Source organism: Bos grunniens, chromosome 10 (assembly GCF_055505025.1).
Source record: "Bos grunniens cultivar Pamir isolate PY7600 chromosome 10, Bosgru_T2T1.0, whole genome shotgun sequence".
NCBI classification, from domain to species: Eukaryota; Metazoa; Chordata; class Mammalia; order Artiodactyla; family Bovidae; genus Bos; species Bos grunniens.
In genome coordinates, this window is record NC_141174.1 from 35,803,951 (window position 1) to 35,827,755 (window position 23,805).

Genomic DNA, 23,805 nt, shown 5'->3' on the forward strand with positions numbered 1-23,805 from the left:
TTATAATGTTGTCATGGTGATTTCAGGCACTTTACAGTCAACAGCTCAATGATGCATCAAGGTCTAGCATCTGTTCACAGTTCATTCTGGCGTCCTTGGTGTCAGCATCTCTAACGCTGGGTCCTTTGGGGTGATAAGATGGCTGCTAGTGGTACTCAGAGCTATGTCCTTCCCTTTAGTTTGGTTAGGCCAACTAATGCCACATCTCCATCTGCATCTCATTTGGGGTTTACTTAATCAGGATTCCCTGTTTTACCTGGGATTATACCTGGGTAAAACCAGGACTGTTAGGTAGCAGGGAATGAGTCAGGTAGGCAGCCATCAATATGCCCTACAACTAGATGGAGTGTCCTTGGGCTACTGGATTCTAGACTTACGAGGTATTAAGAAAACCTTTAAAGACAAAATGAAAGAAAACTGGGTAGAACCAGAGCTTTTCCAAAAATGAAAAAAGAAATGGGATGAAGTGAAAATATGAAGGCCTGTCCCCCTGTTAACAACGCTAAAGGATCATCCCAGCTCAGAGTCCCTGTAGGGTAGACTGAGGCGTGGATGCTCCACTTCTCTCTCTGCCCAGTCGTGTACTTTCTTGTCTTCACAGCTGTTGAGAGAAAGGGCATATACTCCCTCATAAACCTCCTGCATTCTGATCTCTGCAGGAGATCATGGTTGAGAAGATGGTACTGTAGAAACAGCAACAGATCAAATAATGTTTTGGTTTTCTATAAAATGAAGTGGTCTGAGCATATCCTAGTTTTGAAATTATATTAATCTTTGACCCTCCTGGTAATGAAGAATGTTAGAAAGGCATGGTTGATAGAGCATTGACAATGGGATTTTCAAATAAAAACCTACTTTTTTCCTTCTACAAATCTGGAGATTTCATAAAACCAAAAGAACCCATAGGAAGATCGATATTGGTATAAATTAATGATTTGAAACCGTGAAGTATAGTTTAGAGAGAGAAAATAGTTACAAGAAGTCCAAAAGGTCATATGTATGTAAACTTTGCTTTTCTTATTTCCTGAATATGTTTCCTTAAGTAAGACAGTAGGAGAATGGTTTTTTTTTTTGTAGTATCTATTGGTTTTTACCAAACTCTAGAAGAGAGAGGTTAATTTTGTGGTAGTATTTACTCCTGATTTCTTTTTAAAAATATAGTTTCAAATATTGGAAACTGGGAGACTCTAATGCAGTATTAACACTGCCACATATTTCTTTTTCCTTTAAGTCCATTGTGTATTATCAACAATAAATTGCCCCAATTAAATTACATATAAAGACAAGTAACTCTTAGAATATTTATTAAATCAGTGATTTACAAGAAGGACATTGATCAATAAAGGTAAAATTTTTCACTCAACATGAACCTTTTAAATGTGTAAGGTTTACGTTCAAATTCATTTCTTTAAAAAAGTATCTGCCCATTTAAGATTATATCATAGTGTGCGAAGCACTGGTCAGAGTTATGTCACCAGAAATTCCCAGCGTGCTGATTTCCCCGAAATTTTTCACCCGATGATTGTACTGCAACAAGTGAGCATCATTGACTGCAACCTTGAAATGGTCAGGTTCAACCAGCACTTGTATCTGAAATGGCACATACACAAAACTGTTAGAAATGCCCATTCCTTTTAAAACCAGTCTGGCCTAACCTCAGGGTGTCTAAAATTTCATCTTTCTGATCACTTGTAGAACTAATCAAAGTCAGAAATGCTAACTTTCCAGAAAAAAATAAATTCCAAATTATTCAAAGATTTAAATGGAACAAAATGATAAATTGTTAAAAGGATATATAATTGAAGCCACAGAGGAAAAGATTAATCATTCCTCTACATAAAAACTTAAAGCTTTTGTATGGTCTCAAACACTGAAAGAAAAATTAAAAATAAATGCTAAAGTAGGAATTCTCTGTTTAGAGAAGTGAATGTTATGAAGATGGATAATAACCAGTTTTGGCAAGAGTAAGAGAAACATAATCTACCAGTAGTTAGAGGATGCATTAATTCTAACATCATTTTGGAAGCAGCACTTTGGCAATATCTTCATCTTAATTTTAAACATATATATATTTTGAATAAAATTACTTTTCTAGGAAGCAAAGATGTATTAGGATAGTTATCACAGTATTTTAGTAAAATAAATAAAGCTTTCCAGGTTTTGTCTGTTTGTAATATTTCCATACTCCAAATTTTCATCAGTAGGGTACTGGTTGAATTACTGCATATCTAAACAATGAAGTATTATTAGGTGACAATGTTCTGAGAAGGAAAGATGTCCACCAAATGTAGAATATAGACCCTGTTAGTCCCTGTCCCTGAGGAGCTGATGGTCTAGCTGTTTTATTGCCCACTGTATAGTCAACCCTAACCCAACATTGTGGACCTAATATTTGTTGAAGCCATGCTTAAAAATAAAAAATGTGTTGCTTGTCATAAGAAAACACTGGAAAGATAACTCAAGTTGTAACTTTTGTGAGGATGGGAGAAGGGTAAAGGATGGAGGACTTTTTAGTAAAAAAAAAAAAAAATCTAAATTTTTCTTTTCATAAACAAGCATGAATTAATTTTAGAGTTTAAAAAATTTAGTTTTGATTGCCATGCTAACCATGCAGTTTTAAGGAATGAAATCTCAGCCCAACTATATCATAAAGACTTTTTAGGGGACTTCCCTGGCAAGTAGTTAAGACTCCTTGCTTCCACTGCAGGGGGAGCAGATTTGCCCCACAGGCCTCACATTACAGCCAAAAAAAGAGAGATTTTCTGCCTTTTAAATTAAAGATGCTATGTTTCTCATTTCCAGAAAATCAGTTTAGGGTTGACTAAACTCAGAGGGCTGGTAACAGGGACAATGGTGAGGTGCCTAAATGGAGTTGAGGAATGTGCCACTATTTCTGAGACCATTCCCCTGGGATGGGGAGCAGATGTACTAGTTAGGTGTCCCAGGACAACTGATGAAAATTAATTTCCAGTGTGTTGTGGTTTAAGCTTGATTCCCCATGAGAAATATACATTATCAACATATAATAGCAATAACTTACTTTGAAAGGTTTACCACTTTCAAATGGGAAAACCATTTGTCTTTCTTCCTTTCCCCAGTTATTATTCAGCTTTGAATTGCAAACAATGACTCTCCTGTTGTCCTCATTGAAGCGTGGGTTAAAGTGGAAGGCGACATCATTCCCTCTCTTGAAATCTAAAGCAAGTCTGTTTTAAGTCAAAAGTCAGAGTTAGTAAAATGATTCGAGTTGTACATTTGTATCAAGTGAAGAACATATACTTTTCTAAAGAGCAAGTCATTTATAAAGTACAGGAAAATTTTCTAAACAGAAAGCAAATAAACCATAGAATGGGTTCAAACTGGAAAGTACACTGGGCCAAGTCCAGTAATTCTACCTCATGTGTGGGATGTGTGTTCCAAGACCCACAGTGGATGGCTGAAACCACGAATAGTATTGAACCAAATTATCTGTCCAACTATACACACATACTTTTTCCTATAAAGTTTAATTTATAAACTAGGTACAGTAAGAGATTAACAACTAATAAAATAGAAAAACTATAGCAATATATTGCAAAAGTCATGGTCTCTCTCTCTCAAAATATTGTATACATTTAATACCTTTCCCATCTGAATTAAACATTTATGCACTGGGGTCATAATTTCTACAGTTTGAGATATGACAAAAAAAAAAAAAAAAGCATGAGTTTCTTTTTCCTTTCTCACAATTTCATGGGCAAAGGATTTGTACTTACTGTAGATCTTAGCAACCTCAGTGTATAATTGTTTTCTTTCCTTATTGAGTACTGACCCCTTTTCACTTCAAGAGAGCCCTTTACAGCTTCTCTTTGGCATATGTGAATTGCCAGCATCACTGCCCTTGCTTTCGGGGCCGTTATTATGTAAAATAAGGGCCATGTGGACACAGCACTGGGGTACCATGACAGTGGATCTGATAACTAATAGACCAGATATGCAGCAGAAAGGGATGGTTTCACAGCCTGGGCAGGATGGGGCTGGACAGCATGAGATTTCACCATGCTGTGTACAATGTTGGCAACTTAAAACTTATGAGTTGTTTGTTTCTGGAATTTTCCATTTAATATTTTCAGACTGTGATTGACCTTGGGTAACTGAGACTGTGGAAAGCAAAACTTCAGATAAGGGGCAGTACTATATTCGACATACTACCACAGTATCCTAGGGTAAACAAGACAATACGTGCTGAGTTTTTAGCCTTGTCTTTGGTTATATCCTATTTACCTGTATTTCCCTTTTTACTATCTCTACATATAAACATGATCAAGGTTTCCTTGCAGAGGTTTGGGGCCACTTTGAGGGCACTTTATACCTGACATTATGGAAATACGGCTACCTCTTTCCTGCCCTGACAGGTTACTTTCAATCCCTGTTAAAAGTAAACCAGTCATATAAAGTGCTATCAAATCCCTGGCTTCCTCATAGTTAACTGGAAAACCTGGTCCTAAAACAGCAAGAATGATATAACATAGTTAATGTTCAGTATCCTGTTGCTGAGTTGTAAAGTCATAATAATAAATGTGTTAAATATTCTGTGATGTGAAGTGGAATTAATGGAAGTGCTGGATAAACTTTCTATCCTGATCTCTCTCCTTGGATGTTAATACAAACACAAGTTCTCTGGCTGTTAAAGCACTACCCTTTGCACACGGTTTCTCAAAAGTGTGCTCCCCAGAGCACTAATATCAGAAGCAGCTGGTCCTGTTAAAAAAGCAGCTCTTGTTTTAAAGCAAGGTCTGCATTCTAGACCTATTAACAATGATCCTTTGGGTGTTTTCATTCACCCAGTAACAGATACATACAACCATCAATGATTAAATTCACAGAAAAAGAACCATATAGTCAAATGGCAGTAGAACTTGTATTTGACTTAATATGCAATGCTTGTACTTTCTCAGCAGTGAAAAGGTAATTGTCATCTCTACCACTTCCAGGATTTTTCTTCTTTCATGCGATTCCTCACATAGATTTTGCAGCTCAAAGCAATACATTTCTCAGTTTACTACCGCTCTAATCATTTCAACCAAAATTGGTTTTAACCTACCACAGTCTCTAACCTTTCTAGTGGTGGTGGTGGTGGTTTAGTTCATAAGTCACGTTAGACTCTTTGTGACCCCATGGACTGTAGCCTGCCAGGCTCCTCTGTCCATGGGATTTCCCAGGCAAGAATACTGGAGTAGGTAGCCATTTCCTCCTCCAGGAGATCTTCCTGACTCAGGATTAGAGCCCGTGTCTCCTGTGTGGCAGGCAGATTCTTTACCACTGAGCCACCTGGGAAGCCCAACCTTTCTAGTGTGATAGTCCTAAGTAAAGCAAAGATGGCATTGTGGTCTGCTTAACAGCAGCTGCCTCAGGAGAGCCGATATTACCTAATCATGAGTGCTGCCTGCACAGGATCAGGGCTCTGGGTCCTGTGTTATTTTGGGAGGCAAGGTGGATGAGGATACAGGCAGAAGATATATTGAGTATATGTTTTGTAACTTGCTGTGAGACCAGTTTGACTGTGTAGGGAAGTACTGTGCTGAGAGAAGCTGTCTAGGCTGTGTGGAAGGAAGAGCTAGCTTAAGATAGTGACTACCACGTAGAACAAGAGGAGGCTGGCTGGAGGTGGAGTGAACTGGTTGGCTGAATGTAAAATGATCCGATCAGAACCTGTCCACCTCCTGGTAACAGAGGAGGTTGCTCCCGCTGATTCACCAGGATCAGAGTGACAGGTACTCACAGAGGCTATTTACAGAATTAAATAAACCTGTGTACACAGCTTGGAGAAGGAAATGGCAATCCACTCCAGTGTTCTTGCCTGGAGAATCCCAGGGACAGAGGAGCCTGGTGGGCTGCCATCTCTGGAGTCACACAGAGTCGGACACGACTAAAGTGACGCAGCAGCAGCAGCAGTGTACACAGCTTGAATTTCTACCTTTTGTGTATCGTCTATAAGACCCAGAAACAGATTAATTAATGGCTGTAGGAGCTTTAATGGTACCACCAACCTCAAGGACAGACATACTGAACACCTTCAGGATATATGTAAATATAACCAGTGGTGATAACCAGAGTCTGGTGTCCCAAGGCAGCTGTAAATCAGCATGGATTTTCTGAAGTGAACTCAAAATCTTAGCCCCTTCTAGTTCACCTCAACCAAAGCAGTACCAATGGTGAAGACTGATTTATTTTGACCAATTACTTTGTCAAGTTAAAACTTTAACTTGTAAAGTTTTTTCAAACCTTTTAAGTAAATAGTGTCTATTCAGATCACTGGGGTTCCCCACCTTGTCACTTATCACCGGTAGACCAGGCCAATAGTATGAACACGGAAAAGGCAACCAAGCTCACAAATCTGAGAGTGTATCATGACCGTCACAGCTACAGGGAGATTGTACCAATATGAGGACAGGAGGTATAATATTTAAGCTCTCAGATCAACTAGGCATCTTTTTCTTTTTGACCCAAGACTTAGCAAGGGATTTGTCCTCTTGGTGAGATTGATTACAGATCACCCTTTATTCCAAAATCAATCAATATGTTAGACTTGCTAATTTTGCTCTTTACCTGTTCGCATTGGGCTTTACTGTACCCAGGATTGTTATCAGCATGCGAGGCCTGATTCCTCCAGGAAAAGGCAGGTCATAAGGCACATTCTGAGAATTAAAAAATGCGTATATATCAATAAAGAGTCATGTTCTGGGGGACTTTCCTGGCAGCCCAGTGGTTAAGATGCTATGCTTTTGCTGCAGGGGGTGTGAGTTCAGCCTAGTTCACCCCAGTCAGTGAACTAAGATCCCACATGCCATGCAGCTACCCAATCTCCACCCCCCTCCAAAAAGAGAGTCATGTTTTCTTGAGGGAAGAAAGAAAAAGACATTGCTAGAGTTCAACCACTATTAATATATGTGAATAACATGTAACCCTACTTTAAGCCATCTTTTCAGACTCTCAGGCCACCTTGTCCAGGGCCTGAAGAGCAATGGCTCCCTACACAACTACAACAATCAAGAAAAAGGCCATCAGTTAATTAGTGCCAAAGACAATATGTTCCCTTCTGGAGACTGTATCGCTCATGATAAGGACCATCCTAATCTATAACTCATCCATGGAGCCTGTGTTTTGGAAAGGCTTAAGCTAGACCTTGCAATCATTTCTGTGCCACCCTTAAGATCCTTGTCATATGACATGTTCATCCCGGAGCTCTGCTCCCTGCAGGCAAACACCGTGGCACCTTCCCGGCCTCTGAGGTGCTCTGATGTTTAATTCACACACGCCCCGTGTGGTGCTTTGAAGGTGGCAGGTACTCAATGTTTGTCGAATGGGAACTTTCCAGTTAATACCTTCCCCAAGTCATTTGACAAATATTTACTGACCGTCTATGTTCAAGGTGTTATAAATATTTCCACTGCTCTATCTTGGCTTCTTCTGTTTTTCCTTTAAGATTGTTTCCCCCTGGGTTCAACCATTGCCCAAGTCTTTTTCTCTCTAGCTCTGATCTGATCTGTTTTAGTCTTGTGCTTCTTCCCATCTGGCTTTGCTATTGGTGCCACAAATCCAACCAGTGTGAACTGCAGTGGTCTCCCCTGCCTCTCCCCGATCTGATCCCCTTCCTGAGTTCCTGGTTTGGGCTGACCCTTGGCTGGCATTCTCCTTGTCCAGCCTTGAAAAGCCAGAGTCGTTTCTTGACTCTTTGTTGTTGGTGTTTAGTCACGGAGTCATGTCTGACTCTTTGACGACCCCATGGACTGTAACCTGTCACGCTCCTCTCTCCATGGGATTTCCTAGGCAAGAAGACTGGAGTAGATTACCATTTCCTTCTCCAGAGGACCTTCCTCACCCAGGGATCGAACCCGTGCCTCCTGAATTGGCAGGTGGATTTTTCACCACTGTTAAAGTGCTGTACTCAATATGTCAGAAAATTTGGAAAAGTAAGCAATGACCACAGGACTGGAAAAGGAACATTTTCATCCCAATTCCAAAGAAAGGTAATGCCAAAGAATGTTCAAACTACCATACAATTGTACTCTTTTCACATGCTAGCAAGGAAATGCTCAAAATCCTTCAAGCTAGACTTCAACAGTATATGAACTAAGAACTTCCAGATGTATAAGCTGAATTTAGAAAAGAGGAACAAGAAGTCAAATTGCCAACATCTGTGAATCATAGAAAATGCAAGAGGATTCCAGAAAAATGTCCACTTCTGCTTCATTTGACTACGTGAAAGCCTTTGACTGTGGATCGCAACAAATGAAAATCCTTAAAGAGATGGGAATACCAGGCTACCTTACCTGCCTTCTGAGCAATCTGCATTTAGGTCAAGAAGCAACACAATGAACTGGTTCAAAATTGCAAAAGAACTGGTTCAAAATTGCAAGAGGAGTATGTCAACGCTGCATATTGTGACCCTGCTTATTTAACTTCTGTACAGAGTACATCATGTGAAATGCTGGACTGAATGAAGATTGTTAGGCGAAATATCAACAAGCTCAGATATATAGATGATACCACTCTAATGGCAGAGAGTGAAGAGGAACTAAAGAGCCTCTTGATAAGGATGAGAGAGGAGAGTGAAAAAGCTGGCTAAAACTCAACAATCAAAAAAACTAAATCATGGCATCTGGTCCCATCACTTCATGGCAAATAGATGAGGAAAAAGTGGGAAACGCAGATTTTATTTTCTTGGACTCCAAAATCACTGCAGATAGTGACTGCAGTCACAAAATCAGAAGACCCTTGCTCTTTGGAAGAAAAGCTATGACAAACCTAGACAGTGTATTAAAAAGCAGAGACATCACTTTGATTCCAAAGGTCTGTATAGTCAAAGCTGTGGTTTTTACAGTAGTCATATACAAATGTAAGAGTTGGACCATAAAGAAAGCTGAGCACCAAAGAATTGATGCTTTTTAATTTTTGGTGCTGGAGAAGACTCTTGAGAGTCCCTTGGACAGCAAGGAGACCAAACCAGTCAATCCTAAAGAAAATCAACCCTGAATATTCATTGGAAGGACTGATGCTGAAGCTGACATTCCAGTACTTTGGCCACCTGATGTGAAGAGCTTACTCATTAGAAAAGACCCTGATGCTGGGAAAGATTGACGGCAGGAGGAGAAGGGGGTGACAAGGGATGAGATGGTTGGATGGCATCAACAACTCAATGAACATGAGTTTGAGAAAACCCCAAGAGATAGGGAAGGACAGGGAAGCCTGGTGTGCTGCAGTCCATGGGGTCACCGAGAATCAGACTCGACTTAGCGACTGAACAAAAACAAGACTTAACCACTAGATTCTGGGGTTCCTGCTCTTTAATCTCTTTCCCACTGCCTCTTCCTTCCAGAATTTCCATATTCCTGTCTCAACTGACTACCTGTATGTGGTCCAGGTCCTGCACATCACCTCTCATGCGCCTAATGCTGTCTCTCTGCTCTCCTCTAAGCTGACCAGTAAGCAGAGCAAATACTCCCTGTGCCATCACACTCTTGAAAGGGGCTGATCTCACACTGCTATTGAACTCTTTTCTCATAGCTAGACTGCTTCAAGATGTGTCTGGAGCCCCCAGAGTTGGGTTTTATGGTTAGAATTCATTTATTAAAATGAATTTTAATATAAATGAAAATTCAATCCTTAGATCACAAAATTATCTTTAGAAGGTTTTTAAAAACCAGATTACTGTGGTTGCCCCAAATTTCCCCTCTCTGACCATGGGAAGGTTGTATAACCCTGCCCTATTTCCTTATTTGCAAAGTGGCGATAATAACAGTATCTTACAGGGTGCTTATGGAGTTGAATGAGAGCATCCATGTCGAAGCACACAGCTGACACATGTTATATATTCAGTGTTTATCAGTAATAACAGCCATTACTATGATCTTGATTTATATTAAAGCTGCTTTACAGATGCCTTCAAAACACACATTAGCTTCTCTTTAAACTAACAGTACATACACTAAACACCGGAAACGAATTTTTCTACTGGACCAACATACACTGTGCCTGGTCCTTGCAAAATGGCTCTAAGCAGTCAGTTTCAAGCTTCAGGTCTCCTGAAGCCTGATGACACTACCGCTCCAGACAATTACCATTTTCCTTCTTTCTTTTTTTTTTTAATATTTATTTATTTGGCTGTGCTGGGTCTTAGTTGTGGCATGTGGGATCCAGTTCCCTGATCAGGGGTCGAACCCAGGCCCCCTGCACTGGGAGCACGGAGTCTTAGCCACTGGACTGCTAGGGAAGTCCCAGCCGTGTTCTTTATTAACGTGGTCCTGATCACGTTGAAGTTTACTAAATGATTCACTCCATCTTACCAGTGGTCCGGAAGGGATGCCATAGGGACCGGCAGCAGGGTAGGCTCCAGGAGCACTTGGCTGTGCCGGAGGTGGGTAGGCCCCAGGTCCGGGGTAGGCACTCGGTGCAGTTGGCCCAGGATAAGCAGGTGCTGTTGGGCCAGGGTAGGCCCCAGGAGGTCCCTGTCCAGGGTAGGCCCCAGGAGGTCCCTGTCCAGGGTAGGCCCCAGGAGGTCCTTGTCCAGGGTAGGGGCCAGGAGGGGCCTGTCCAGGGTAGGCCCCAGGATAGGCCGCTCCTGGGTAGCCTCCTGCCCCAGCAGGCTGGTTTCCCCATGAACCAGGCCAACCTTGGGGGTTTGGTTTTCCAGACCCAGATAAGGCATCATTAAGCTGGAAAAAGAGACATTAAAAAAATTATAGGATGAAAAACAATCACAACAGAATTTTCAGGAATATGTGATCTAAGAACGAGAGGGATGTGGTGAAGATATGAAATTCATATCAATAAAGTTTTTCCTACCTTTTAGTTTTGAGTTCCTAAGACTAAAATTTGACTATGGTATTATACATGCTTTATCACTTTACTCTTGCCTCCCATCATCTCAGATCATTGAGGGTTGCCTTTTTGTAATTTGCAAAAGTCAGGAGCTAGCCATTCTCTATGTAAAAACACATACTTTCTAACTGACATGAAAAAAAAAAAAAATCACAAAACTCAGTATACTCTTGGGCTGCAAAACCTGCCACCGAGCTGGTCCTGGTTGCGCTGGCCTTCGCTTTGCGGGATGTCTACTGCACTTTGGGTTCGCCAGGTAAGTTACCACTTGGTGGCATCCAGGCTAGTACCAGAGAGGCTGCCTTGTACACAGGGAGAAGCCTGCGATGTGGAGTCAGAAGGTTTGGTTTAAAATTCAGTGCCATCCATCAAGAAATCCAGTGTTATCCATCAAGAGCTCCAGAATTTCAGAGCCATCATGTCACCTGTTTCAGACTTAGTGTATTTGCTTGTAAAATGGGGATAATGATCTATTTCATATGATGGTTGTGACAAACAAGTGAGGCAGCGTTTGGGACGGCTCTTTACAGACTGCGAGACCGTGCCAGTGTTGGACTGTGTCCTTTCTCTCCAGGAAGAAACTGCTTTCTCCCTGCCTGTTTTATACAGTATTTAGCACACTGCCAGGTGGTACATGGAAGAGGTCCAGTAAAGACTTCTACGTTGACCGAATATGATCTGCCAGGATTGTCTTTGATGCATTGGGAACACAACCCTAGATCTGGTGTAGGGGCAACACAGTGAGGCTGTGAAGGGAGCCCATGTGGCCTGGGGGAGGGAGAGAGAAACAGAGGGCTCTGTGATGATGGAAAGCAAACTGGATTTAGAAAACAAACCTGAGCAGAGCTCGTGGCTCTAGGTGACGTGTCAGTCCATTAGGAAATTTGGGAATACATAAGCATACTAATAGGAATTTGTTTTGGCTGCTTCTTACTCCAGCATTTGGGAAGGGAGAAGGAGTTGAGGGCACTTTAGGATTAAAAAAAGTCTGGTTGCTCAGAATGAACCACACTGCCCTTTGCTCAGCTGGCTTCTCAGCTCCCACCGGCAGAATCCATCAGCTTCTGTCCTAGGCCTTTGGTAAAAGGGTTACTGTTAGTGAGGCCTGTCTCTGCCTGGCTTTCTTCCCAAACCTGTTGCTGCAAAAACAAGACTCCACCTAACAAGCCCTCATTGGATAGATGAGGCCAGAGGAAGCCACATGGTGGGAGAGTTAAACAGGAAACTTGAGTGGTTAAAAAACAAACAAAAAAACCCTCATCCTGCATGAATGTATATATATTAAGGTAGGAAAACAGACATAAAACACTTACCGAAAAACCGTCTGCCATTTTCCTGAAAGGAGAAAAAAAAACAGGGGTTATCATTTGATCTTAAAAGATTTCACTGGTTTCTGTATGAACATCACAAACAGCTCATTGCACAGGTCAAGTACAGGCATTCTCTAAACACAAACAAGTCCATTCTCCAAATATGCCAAAATCAATGGTGGGGAACCACAAAAATGTCTCAAAGGGTGAATGTCTCCACCTGAATCACCAGGCCCTATTTAACTCATAGCTGAACTCTAATCACACTATTTTGTGGCTGAATCCTGGAAGTAACAGGCTATACAGTGCAAGTGGCAGAGCAGGAAGTACAGTACTCTGCCGTTTCCTAGGTAACAAATGTAAACAGTCCTGGTTTGTCTTTGGTTCTCCTTCACCTACCTTCCTGTGCTTTTTTTTTCCACCACCACATAAAAAGTGTTCATCAAATGAATCTTGCCCACCTCTCCTCAGGTTCCCACTAATAGCCCCACACCCTCTTCCGGGTTTTAGAAGGAGGCCATTGGTTCTTCCTCCTAGTGTTTGAAAGACAGTCTCTGCCTTACCCACCCCAGTGCCCAAGACATAGCTGCTACTGCCCACTTATTTCTTCATTTGCACAAATGTGTGCCTGTTCTGCGCCAGGCCATAGGCGGGCTCAGGTCTGGGTTTGAAGATGGAATTGGCTAAGATGTATCATCAAAGGGTCCAGAGGCCAGAAAGGGTCACAAGTAATGGGTGCTGTGAGCCAGAATATGTGCTACAGGAAGTCACAACTGGAAAGAAGACTTCTAACAGGGACAGTGTTGAGCGAAACATTGAAAGAAAGGTGAGACTGGGGATATGAAGCAATAGCGAAGAAAGGCGAGCACAAGATGTACTGTTTTTTTTTTTTAAAGGTGTTTGTTATTCCACATGAAAATATGTGGCAGTATAACAAACCAAGGTTTAAAAAAAAAATGTCAGACAATTTGGAGGAAAATATTTTGGGGTAGGATGCTACCAAAGAGGGCTGGCCTTGCCCAAAGCTGCCTCAGTGGGTGGCCATGAGTCCATCATTCCTGCTTCTCTGGCTCCTCCCTCAGTGCCAGTTCCCAACAAACAAGATGTTCTACACTTGCTCCCGGAGCTGGTGCTCTGGCGATGAGGAGAGGAGGGCAGCTTGGGACTCCTCAGGCCTGGGTTATTTTCTCCACCCAGAATCACCTGTGCTATGGTCAAAGTTACCTGGATCTTCAATAATCAGAATCTTTTTCCTTAAGTTGTCTACATGTGTGTGCTGAGTCACTTCAGTCATGTCGGACTCTTTGCTACCCTATGGACCATAGCCCATCAGGCTCCTCTGTCCTTAGGATTCTCTAGGCAAGAAAACGAGTGGGTTGCCATGCCCTCCTGCAGGGGATCTTCCTGACCCAGGGATCAAACCCACATCTCTTACATCTCCTGCACTGGCTGGTGGGTTCTTCACCACCAGCACCACCTGGGAAGCCGTAAGGTGCCTACTTGTTGAAGTTATTCAATTATTCTAAGAAATGATCCCTTAAATGGTGGCTACTTGATAGGTCCTAAAAATACAAAATACTAGACTTTTTGGTAAAACAAAAGCAGACAAAAAGTCCTCCTAGAACTTAATGTATGCTTCACTTATACACCAGATATTTTATCTTACTCTGCTGTTACTTATAATACAGTTCAATATTACCTTCTATTAATTTTTTTATTTTTGCACATCTCTTTTTAAATCTGGACATTCTCAAACATATTTGGATACACTCAGGTTATCACTGTGCCCATCTTCCAACTTGGAAACTGCAAGTGATCTAATTGGGAAGTCACAGTGACTTTCCCAGGGCTTGTTTCACTGCGTTTAGTATATAATATTCGACTCTTTAACGCAAAAGTTGGTTCTCCTCTATACTTCCTTCCCCAAAAGACTGCCACTGCCTAGAGAAGTGTGCTGCTACCACAGGGGGAACTTAAGAGTTGTTATAGGGACTTCCTTGGCCATCCCGTGGTTAAGGCTTCTGCTTCCAATACAGGGGGAGCAGGTCTGATCCCTGGTTGGGGAACTAAGATCCCACATGCCTGGTGGCCAAAAAACCAAAACATAAAATAATATTGTAACAAATTCAATAAAGATTTTTAAAAGAGTGTAAAGAGTTCTTACAGAAAAGGGAAAGAAAGGACTTTTTTTTTTTTTTTTTGGCTATGCCGTGAGGCATGTGGGATCTTAGTTCCCCAACCAGGGATGGAACCCATACCCCCTGCAGTAGAAGCACAGAGTCTTAACCACTGGACTGCCAGTGAAGTCCTTTGAAAGGATATTTCTTAAGTCAAGAGCTTTGGACGCCAGAAAGAAACAATTTTGGACTTCATAGTAGGCAGAAAGTTTAGTTCTTTTGATTACACAAACTCTTCCATTCCTGAGCAACATAGCAATGACTTAGCAATAACTTTTTAAGTGTTTTGACTTCTTTTAAATATCCCCATTGTGCTGGAGCTTATCCCTGACCTCAGCATCACTGACATTTCAGGTGGGATACTTCGCAGGGACGGGCTCTTCTATGCATCATGTGCATCCCCGGCTTCAACACACAAGACGACAGCGGCAAACCCCCTCCCCCCACGCCTGCACTGTGATAACCTAGAATGTCTCAAGATGTTTCGAAATAACCCTGGGGAAGCAAGAGGATGGCAAAATTGTGTCTGGTTTGAGAACCACTGGCCTGAGTTAATGAGGATATGTATCCTCAGATAAAAGTACCCATTCAGGTCAATAAAAAACAGAAAGGCAGTTTCAGTTGTTAAAACTAGTTAAAGCTGTACCTCTGGCCTCATAAAGTGTCATTAATATGTGTGCTTAGTTGCTCAGTCATGTCCTACTCTTTGCGACCCCATGGACTGTAGCCCACCAGGCTCTTCTGTCCATGGGGATTCTCCAGGCAAGAATACTGGAGTGGGTTGCCACTCGCTCCTCCAGGGGATCTTCCCAACCCAGGGATCAAACGCAGGTCTCCCACATTACAGGCTGAGCCACCAGGGAAGCCCATCTTATTAATATAAATCCAGTTAAACTTAGATATGTTTAAAGGCTGATCACAACCAGAAACTCATGCGAAGACAGCTAGCCCAAAATGTAACATTTATTCTTTTCCAAGTCTCTGTTCAAACATATTCAGTTTATTTTGGATTGGAGTGGAGTGGGTTGCGGTCTCCCTCTCCAGCGGGTTTTTTGACCCAGGGATTGAACCTGGGTCTCCTGTATTGCAGGCAGATCCTTTACCATCTGAGCCACCTGGGAAGCCCCATTTTCCAACTAGACCAAAACAACTGGAGAAGCCAAGCAGACCCCACTCTGTTTCCACTGTGTTTCAGGTAACACCAAGGGGGACGGTTTGGATTGTGCTCTGACACATGAGAAGCCCATTAGAACAATGACACCCCGTATCTGTGTGATGTTTTCAGTTTATAAAGCACTTTCACACACCTTTCTTATTTTGATTCTGATAATAATCTTATGAGATTGACAGGGAAAAGTTAACATCCTTACTTCAGAGGTGAGGAAACTGAGTCTCAGAGAGTTAACATGGTGGCCCAGAGTCATTCTGTCATTGGCAGGCAGGGACCTGAGTCCAAACGCCCTGACTCCTAAGTCTGACTGATTTTATACTAGTAGCAAACCTCACACTTTGACATTTTAAAGTATAGTCCTTTGGAAGTATTAGTTACTTCATTTAGAAATTAATCCTCTGGCTTACTCATTTGGAACTGCATAAACATGCTGAAATTGTAAACAAAAAAAGAGATCACGTTTTTGTCAGAAACTAGCTGGGTGACTCATGCAGCGTGCAGTGATACTGAATATAAGGATGCCATTCTGCACAGTCACTTTGCTAATTATAACCACATTTAAACTGATAAAGCTTGCTTTCCTAAAAGTTGGGTATGCATTGTTTTGATTATATCAACTCCCAACCATCAGCGCTCTGATGGAAAGGTTTCTAACCAATGTTCTTTTTAAATCAAGGTTAGCAACCTTAGAACGTAAAAGGAGAACCAAAAAATAATTTTAAAAAATCTATTTGGATAAACATCTTCCTACTTGCCTGGAAATTTTCTTTCTTTTTAGATGAGTAGCCTATATAAAGAGACAATCAAATGTTAAAAAGAAAAGGGGGAAAAAAAAACTTCCCACTGTACAGATACTATAGGTATGTGAACTCTGGCATTCCCAGAATCAGAGAATTTTGAAGTCAGATAAGAAACACCACATCAAAGGCAAAAACATTTAAAAAATACTATCTGAATCGTCACATTTGGAAAAACCTACAGGAATTAGTTCAGTATCACTTTGGAACAAGGAATTTAAACATGAGTCAGAATGCAGACCACTTTTAATCTGCTGTTAATTGCAGCTTTGCCCTTTAATAAAGAGTTGCTATCCACTGTACTATGTTATTCTAGACCCATGTAGCAATTAATTCAGTTGCCTGGATTCCCAGGAGGACTTCTGAAATTTCTGCCCACAAAGGGCCCCAACTTTTATAAAAGCTGTAAAGGAAGTAGATCATAAACTATTTCCTCAGAACCCCAAGCACTGCCCACACTCCTCTCCAAAGAACACAGGAGAGGCGGGCTACTTTCTGGTCTTACTGAAACATGAAACAAGGCTTCAAAAATGCTTATTTGCAAAGCCAAATTCAGAGATGCTAGTTAGGATAAAGGAAACTGGTCCTTTCCTAGGATTTCTTTTTCATCACAGTTCCTCAGCCATAAGGAAGTTAAAGTTACTTTGTACCTCTCAGTTACTGATTTTTTTTTTTTCCCCATATGGAAAAGCTGAATATCAGTCAAGAGAGAACACATGATACTTAGTCAGCGGCAAACTGGAATTACTGCCCTGGCAGGCTTACCACTCAGAATTTAATGAGAAGAATTCTTTCAGGCACCAGACACAAAATGTTAACTAGCTGTCCTCAGCAGAAGCCTCTGTCCCAAACTAACAGGAAAGAGAGGCTAAGTTTTTGATCAGTTACCATGAGTCTCAGGTACAAGAAGTTTACAAGCCAACTGGTATTTTAGGTAACATAAACACCTCAAATTTTATTATATGAACATAGATCTCTACTAGGGATAACATTTAGAGTCTGACTGAAGAGAGTTCTAGGCAAACAGTATCTAAGTCATAGGTGAGACCAATAACGGCCTTTTGAACTCACTAGCAATAAGTAATGGAGAAGGCAATGGCACCCCACTCCAGTGTTCTTGCCTGGAGAATCCCAGGGACGGGGGAGCCTGGTGGGCTGCGGTCTATGGGGTTGCACAGAGTCGGACATGACTGAAGCGACTTAGCAGCAGCAGCAATAAGTAAAAAGTCTTTTTATAAAGCTCTTCTGTGTATTTGTAGCATAGCAAAGTATCATTGACTAAAGACCTGTCAACAGAGCGAGACTAGCCTACTACATTTTAAAAAATGAGCTGGGGTCAATCTATCAAACAGTGCTCCTCCTCTTCTGCTTCTTATGTAACTTGGTGAGGCATCCACCTAATATTTCTAAGCTCAAAACATTCAAGACCCGTCATCAAACTTCTCCCCAGAATATGGAGAGAATGCTGATTTTAAGCAAAAGCCCCCCACATGATTAATTTAGGCAGCTCCAATTTCCCATAGATTAAGGGTGAGGCACAGTCATCAAAGGGATGGATGACACGACTCTAGGGATTCAAAGACAATGTCTAAAAAGGACATTCTTGTGGGACAATGAATTTTATTACTGAACTTTTATGGAAACACAATTTCCTAGCATGAAAGATCAACTTTGTAAACTTGGGGCAAGTGAATCAGAATTTTGGAAGTTGGTGAAAATTTTTTCTCATGCTCTGTGCCAAGTGGTCAATTCTTATTGCCACCGTTTTCTGCAGAACAAAATGAGCCTCTCTTCCATTCCTTTTCCAGAATCCTAGAAACAGACAGGGTCACTGAAGTCAAACCGTCCTCATTGTCCAGCAACCCAACTCCCAGGAGTCACTTTACAAATATTCCAGGTATCTGAAATCAGGATCGCTAAGGGCAGGGCATGAAGCCTAAGGCAAAACCTCAACCCCAGTGTCCCAGAGCTCCTACTCTTCAAAGAGCAGGCATGTTTGTGCTTTGATATGAGCAACTCACAATTTAGAATATATTCCCAAACATGTTTTAAAAGCAACCCCTCCCCACCTCAACTAGGGCTCTGCACACTCGGACCAACATTCAATTCTGCCACACCCCACACGTCCCCAGCACAGGTCTGAGATCGTTAATGCTCAAATCTGGACTGGGATTTGCAAAAACTGAGGGTGTGCGGTCTTTGCCAAGCCAGGCACATGCCCACTCAGCCTTGGGGCAGCACCATTTTCTGCGAGGTCAGCATGCAGAGAGCGGCTGCAGCCTCGGACTGTTGACCTGTAGCAGAACACATCCCCATCCCACAGCCAAGCTAAGAGGCGAGGAACCGCCCACAGAGTGCCGGGGCAGTCTCCACCGTGGACGGAGGCAGGGGCACCTGGTTCCTCCCGCCCAGCTGAAGCAGGCAGCTGGGAGGATGCGCGCGCGCCCACCACTCACCACCGGCCACCTGGGGCGCGGGGCGCGAAGCCCGGGCTGAGCCTCCCAGTCGCCAAAGAGGGTGACACACCCGTCCATCGCGAAGAAATGAAGGTGAGTTTTTTTAAGTCGTTGCTAACTTTCCTCGAGTCTCAGACTCCTCTTTTGAGGGCTCGAAGCCAAGGAACCTGGGCCCAGAACGCGCGGTTCCCCGGGGAAGCCAAGCCCCGATCTCCGGCTCCCGCCCAGCCCGGCAAAGGGGGCCGCGCACCGAGCAGCGCCCGGGCGCCCTGGCCTTGCAGCAGGCGGGTGTGCACTCCCGTCCCGGCGCCCCCGCCACTTACCCGACGCCTCTGCACTGGCTCGCGCGTCGCGGGGGAGGCTCGGGCAGAGGCGGTGTGGTCCTGCCGGGGCGGCGGCCGGCTCTGCGCCTCAAATACGCCCGGCCCGGCACGCCTCTCCCGGGGCGGGGCCGCCACCCCGGCCGCCCTCGGCCTCTCCGTGCGAACTAGGCTGGGCGAGTCCTGGCCCCGCTGGATACCCGGGCGCCCAGGCGCCGCGGATCCAGGACGCAGAGGAGACGCCTGACTCAGGACGGCGGTGGGTGGGACCCGCGGCCTCCATCCCTTCAACGTCCAGTCGGTCCCCTCCGCAGCCGCCAGAGGTGGGGTTCACCGCCCTCTCCTTAGATTCACCTGCTAAGGCCTCAGACCAAGACAGGGAGAGTCTGCGAAGCTTTTAGTGACGGGGAGGGTCCTGTCACGTTTTCTGAGATGCTGGGTGAGAAGCTCCGTATCTTGTTTTATTCCCCTTCTGAACTGTGATGTGGGTGCACACCTCTCAGACCAGGAGCCCTAGATTGTTTTGCTGTTTGCTTCCCACTTCCTCCTCAACATCTGCACTGTGTTTGGTAGGTCCTCAGTAAACTGGTTAAATTTGTTTAGTAAATGAATGATTAAAATAGTGAATCACTTCCTAGGAAGTCTGTTTTCTCAAAGATTGGAAAGAGTCCTGATGGAGGGGAGAGTTAAATACAAATGTACCTTTGAGAAAGGTAGGAAAAAAATAAAGCTATGACCTTAAGAAGGGCTTGGCTGGTAGCTCAGCTGGTAAAGAATCCACCTGCAATGCACGAGGCCCCGGTTTGATTCCTGGGTGGGGAAGACTCGTGAAGGGATAGGTTACCCACTCCAGTATTCTTGGGCTTCCCTGGTGGCTCAGAATAAAGTAAGAATAAAATAAAGTAAAATAAAGAATCCGCCTGCAATGCGGGAGACCTAGGTTTGATCTCTGGGTTGGGAAGATCCCCTGAAGGAGGGCATGGCAACCCACTCCAGTATTCTTGCCTGGAGAATCCCCATGGACATAGGCGCCTGGGCTGCAGTCCGTGTGATCATAAAGAGTCTGACCTGACTCAGCAACTAAGCACAGTACAACATGTCTCTAAGAAAGATTGTTACAAGTAGTGATGTTTCCAAGAGAAGTGGTGTTTGTCGGTTGCATTTCACTGGGTAATAGCTGAGTGAAATGACTAAGGATGTCTTAGATACATATGTTTTTTAATTCAAATAGCCACTCACAAAAGTTAACACACAGACATAGAAAACAAATTTATGATTATCAACATGATAGTGAGAGGAAAGAACAAATTAGTAATTTGGGATTAACAGATACATACTCCTAGACAAATAAGATATAAATAATAGACAAATAACAAGGACCTACTGTGTAGCACAGGGAACTATATTGAGTATCTTGTAATACCTATAATGGAAAAGAATCTGAAAAATAATGTGTGACTGAATCACTTTGCTGTATGCCTGAAATATTGTAAATCAACAATACTTCAATTTTAAAAATGAACTCAAAATGGATTAAAGACCTAAATGTATGACCTGAAACTATAAAGCTCCTAGAAGAAAACAGAGAAAGAGCTCCTTGACATTGATTTTAGCAATAATCATTTGGATATGACACCAAAAGCACAAGCATTAAAAGCTTAAAGTAAACAAGTGGGACCTACATGAGACTAAACAGCTTCTGCACAGCAAAGGAAACCATCAACAAAATAAAAAGGCAGCCTACAGAATTGGAAAAAATATTTGCAAATCATATATCCAAATAAGAGTCTAATATCCAAAATATATAAGGAACTCATTCATACAACTCAATTGCAAAAAAAAAAAAAAAAATGGGCAGAGGAACCAAATGTTTCCAAAGAAGATATACAAATGGCCAACAGGTGCTCAGTGTCATGAAAAGGTGCTCAGTGTCACTAATTGTCAGGGAAATGCAAATCAAAAACACAATGAAATATCACCTTAATGCCTGTTACAATGGCTACTGTCCAAAGACAAGAGATAAGTGTTGGAGAGAATGTAGAGAAAAGAGAACCTTTGTGTACCATTGGTAGGAATGTAAATTGGTGCATCCATTGTGGAAATGGTTTTGAAGTTCCTCAAAAACTTAAAACCAGAACTACCATATGACCCATATGGTATGTACTTCTGGGTACATATCCAAAGGAAATGAGATCACTATCTTGAAGAGATATCTGCTCCACCATGCTCATTGCAGAATTATGTGTAATAGCCAAGACCTGGAAACAACCCAAGTGTCCACTGATGGATGAACGAGATAAAGAAAATGAGAGCTTTGTATCTATGGCCTTGTGCTGTGCTCTGCTTAGTCGCTTCAGTCATTCCTGACTCTTTGTGACCCTATGGAGCATAGCCTGCTAGGATCCTCTATCCATGGGATTCTCCAGGCAAGAATTCTAGAGTGGATTGCCATGTCCTCCTCCAGGGGATCTTCCTGATCCAGGGATCGAACCCGAGTGTCTTATATCTCCTGCATTGGTGGGCAGGTTCTTTACCACTAGTGCCGCTCGGGAAGCCCATCTACAGCTATATACTATGTCTGTATCTGTACACATTCACACACACACACACATGTTGACTTAAAAAAAATGCACAACATGAGAGTTGCAAGTTAAGTTTTATTTGGGGCAATGTGGGGGCTGCAGCCCAGGAGACAGCACCTCGGATAGCTCTGAGAAACTCTTCCAAGGAGATGAGTGGAAGGACAGCATATGTGATTTTGGTAAAAGGGGGAGTACATGCAGTCAAGCGCATTTATTTTTTTAGAAAGTTTCTGTTGGTCTCATGAAGCTTCTGCTAGTCATGAGAAACAGTCATCACCATGAAGGATTTTAGTGCTTTTCTAGATATGAGGTGATACATGAATTGGACTCATAAAATCAGCTCCTGAGAATAACTATCTGAAGACCTGTCCTGCCAGTTTCCAGGAGCACAAAGCGCCTCCCTCCAGCTCTCCACCCTGAACTCCTTCAGCGGGGTGTTGGAGGTCAGCAGCTAACAGCAGCATATGATTTAATTCTTACAGCGATAGATGGCAAGTGCCCATGGAAAGTGCCAATTTGTGGTTAACATACATAATGAAATATTATTCAGTCATTAAAATGGCAGGAAGGAAATCCTGCCATTTGTGACAGCATGGATGAAACCTAAGGGCATTATGCTCAGTGAAGTAAATCAGAAAAAAACAAATACCAAAATAATCTCACTTATATATGGAGTCTAAAAGTCAAGCTCATAGAAACAGAAATGTAGAAACATAATTTCGTTGTCAGAGGTTAGGAGATGAGAGAAGTGGGGAGACGTTGGTCAAAGAGCATAAACTTCTAGTTAGTTACAAGATGAATAAATTCTGGGATCTAATGTATAGTATGGTGATTATAGTTAACAATACTACAGTTAACAAGGGCTTCCCTTGTGGCTCAGCTGGTAAAGAATCTGCCTGCAATGTGGGAGACCTGGATTCAATCCCTGGGTTGGGAAGATCCCCTGGAGAAAGGAAAAGCTACCCCCTCTAGTATTCAGGCCTGGACAATTCCAAACTGTATAGTCCATGGAGTTCCAAAGAGTCGGACATGACTGAGCGACTTAAAAAAAAAAAAGTTAACAATACTTGGAAGTTGCTAAGACAGTAGATCTTAAGTATTCTCATCACATACACACAAAAGTAACTGTGAGTGATGGATATGGAAACTATTGTGGTAATTGTTTCATATATATGTATATATATTTATTATATACAGATATATCTCATTTTATATGTATGTATAACCAAAGTTTCAGATAATGTTGAATTGGCCAAAATCATTCAAATGGACTTTTTGGCCAGCCCAATATTAACAGCTACTATTCATCAAGCACTTATTATGTGCTTTTGTATTTTTTGTTTTTTATATTTATTTATTTGGCTGCATTGTGTCTTTAGTTGAGGCATGCGAACTCTTAGCTGTGGCATGTGGGATCTAGTTCCCTGACCAGGGATCAAACCTGGGCCCCCTGAATTGGCAGCATGGAGTCGTAGCCACTGGACCACCAGAGAAGTCCCTGTTTGTTTCTGTTTATTGTTGGTTCCCTCTGACTTTCTTTTACTTCCTTCCCTGACTGCACAGTTCTTTGCTGTATGAATGATGAATCCAAGAGGGATATAATAGGCACTCAGTATTTGCTAAGTAAATAAATTCATAGTGTGGGCCCTGGAGAAAAATCCTGAGGCTGTTTGATTTGATTACTTTCAATGCTTTTCACTTGTAGTTAACTATTTAATGCCTCTTAAAATGATTAAAAATTTAAGAATGAAGCACTCAATACGTTGTGTATGCTTCCTAATAGGTTTGCTATGTTTGTAAAATACAAAAAATGAAAAACAAAAAAATGTTAAAATGTCTTTTCTCTGGGGAACTAAAAGCTGACCACTTATTTCAGATAAATAAACCTATTCTCAAAACAACTCCACAACTCAGTGATGAAGCAGTTATCAGCCAACTCTTTAGTACATTTTTACAGGAAAGTTAAATTATGTATATCTACTCCTGCGGGCAGGAATCCCTAAGAAGAAATGGAGTAGCCATCATGGTCAACAAGAGTTCAAAATGCAGTACTTGGATGCAGTCTCAAAAACAACAGAATGATCTCTGTTCGTTTCCAAGGCAAACCATTCAATATCACAATAATCCAAGTC

The 23,805-nt window shown here is 42.3% G+C and overlaps 1 protein-coding gene across 1 annotated transcript; it reads right to left on the bottom strand.

Annotated features, from left to right (window-relative positions):
* Window positions 1-1,287: 1,287 nt before the first annotated feature.
* LGALS3 (galectin 3) lies at window positions 1,288-19,156 on the bottom strand. Its single transcript, XM_086320594.1, has 6 exons — window positions 19,095-19,156; window positions 12,174-12,195; window positions 10,326-10,694; window positions 6,589-6,677; window positions 3,041-3,206; window positions 1,288-1,590 (listed from the first exon to the last, which is right to left on the bottom strand). The coding sequence occupies exons 2-6, from the start codon at window positions 12,189-12,191 to the stop codon at window positions 1,435-1,437; spliced, it is 798 nt and encodes a 265-aa protein (XP_086176720.1). The 5' UTR covers window positions 12,192-12,195; window positions 19,095-19,156; the 3' UTR covers window positions 1,288-1,434.
* Window positions 19,157-23,805: the final 4,649 nt, after the last annotated feature.

Bases quoted from the DNA above. Each gene is read 5' to 3' on its own strand.
- LGALS3 (XM_086320594.1), bottom strand. The intron at 3,207-6,588 runs GTAAAGAGCAAA...GACTTAAAACAG, and splicing joins GTAAAGCCCAATGCGAACAG to ACTTGCTTTAGATTTCAAGA. The intron at 1,591-3,040 runs GTAAGTTATTGC...GTGCCATTTCAG, and splicing joins AAAGTGGTAAACCTTTCAAA to ATACAAGTGCTGGTTGAACC.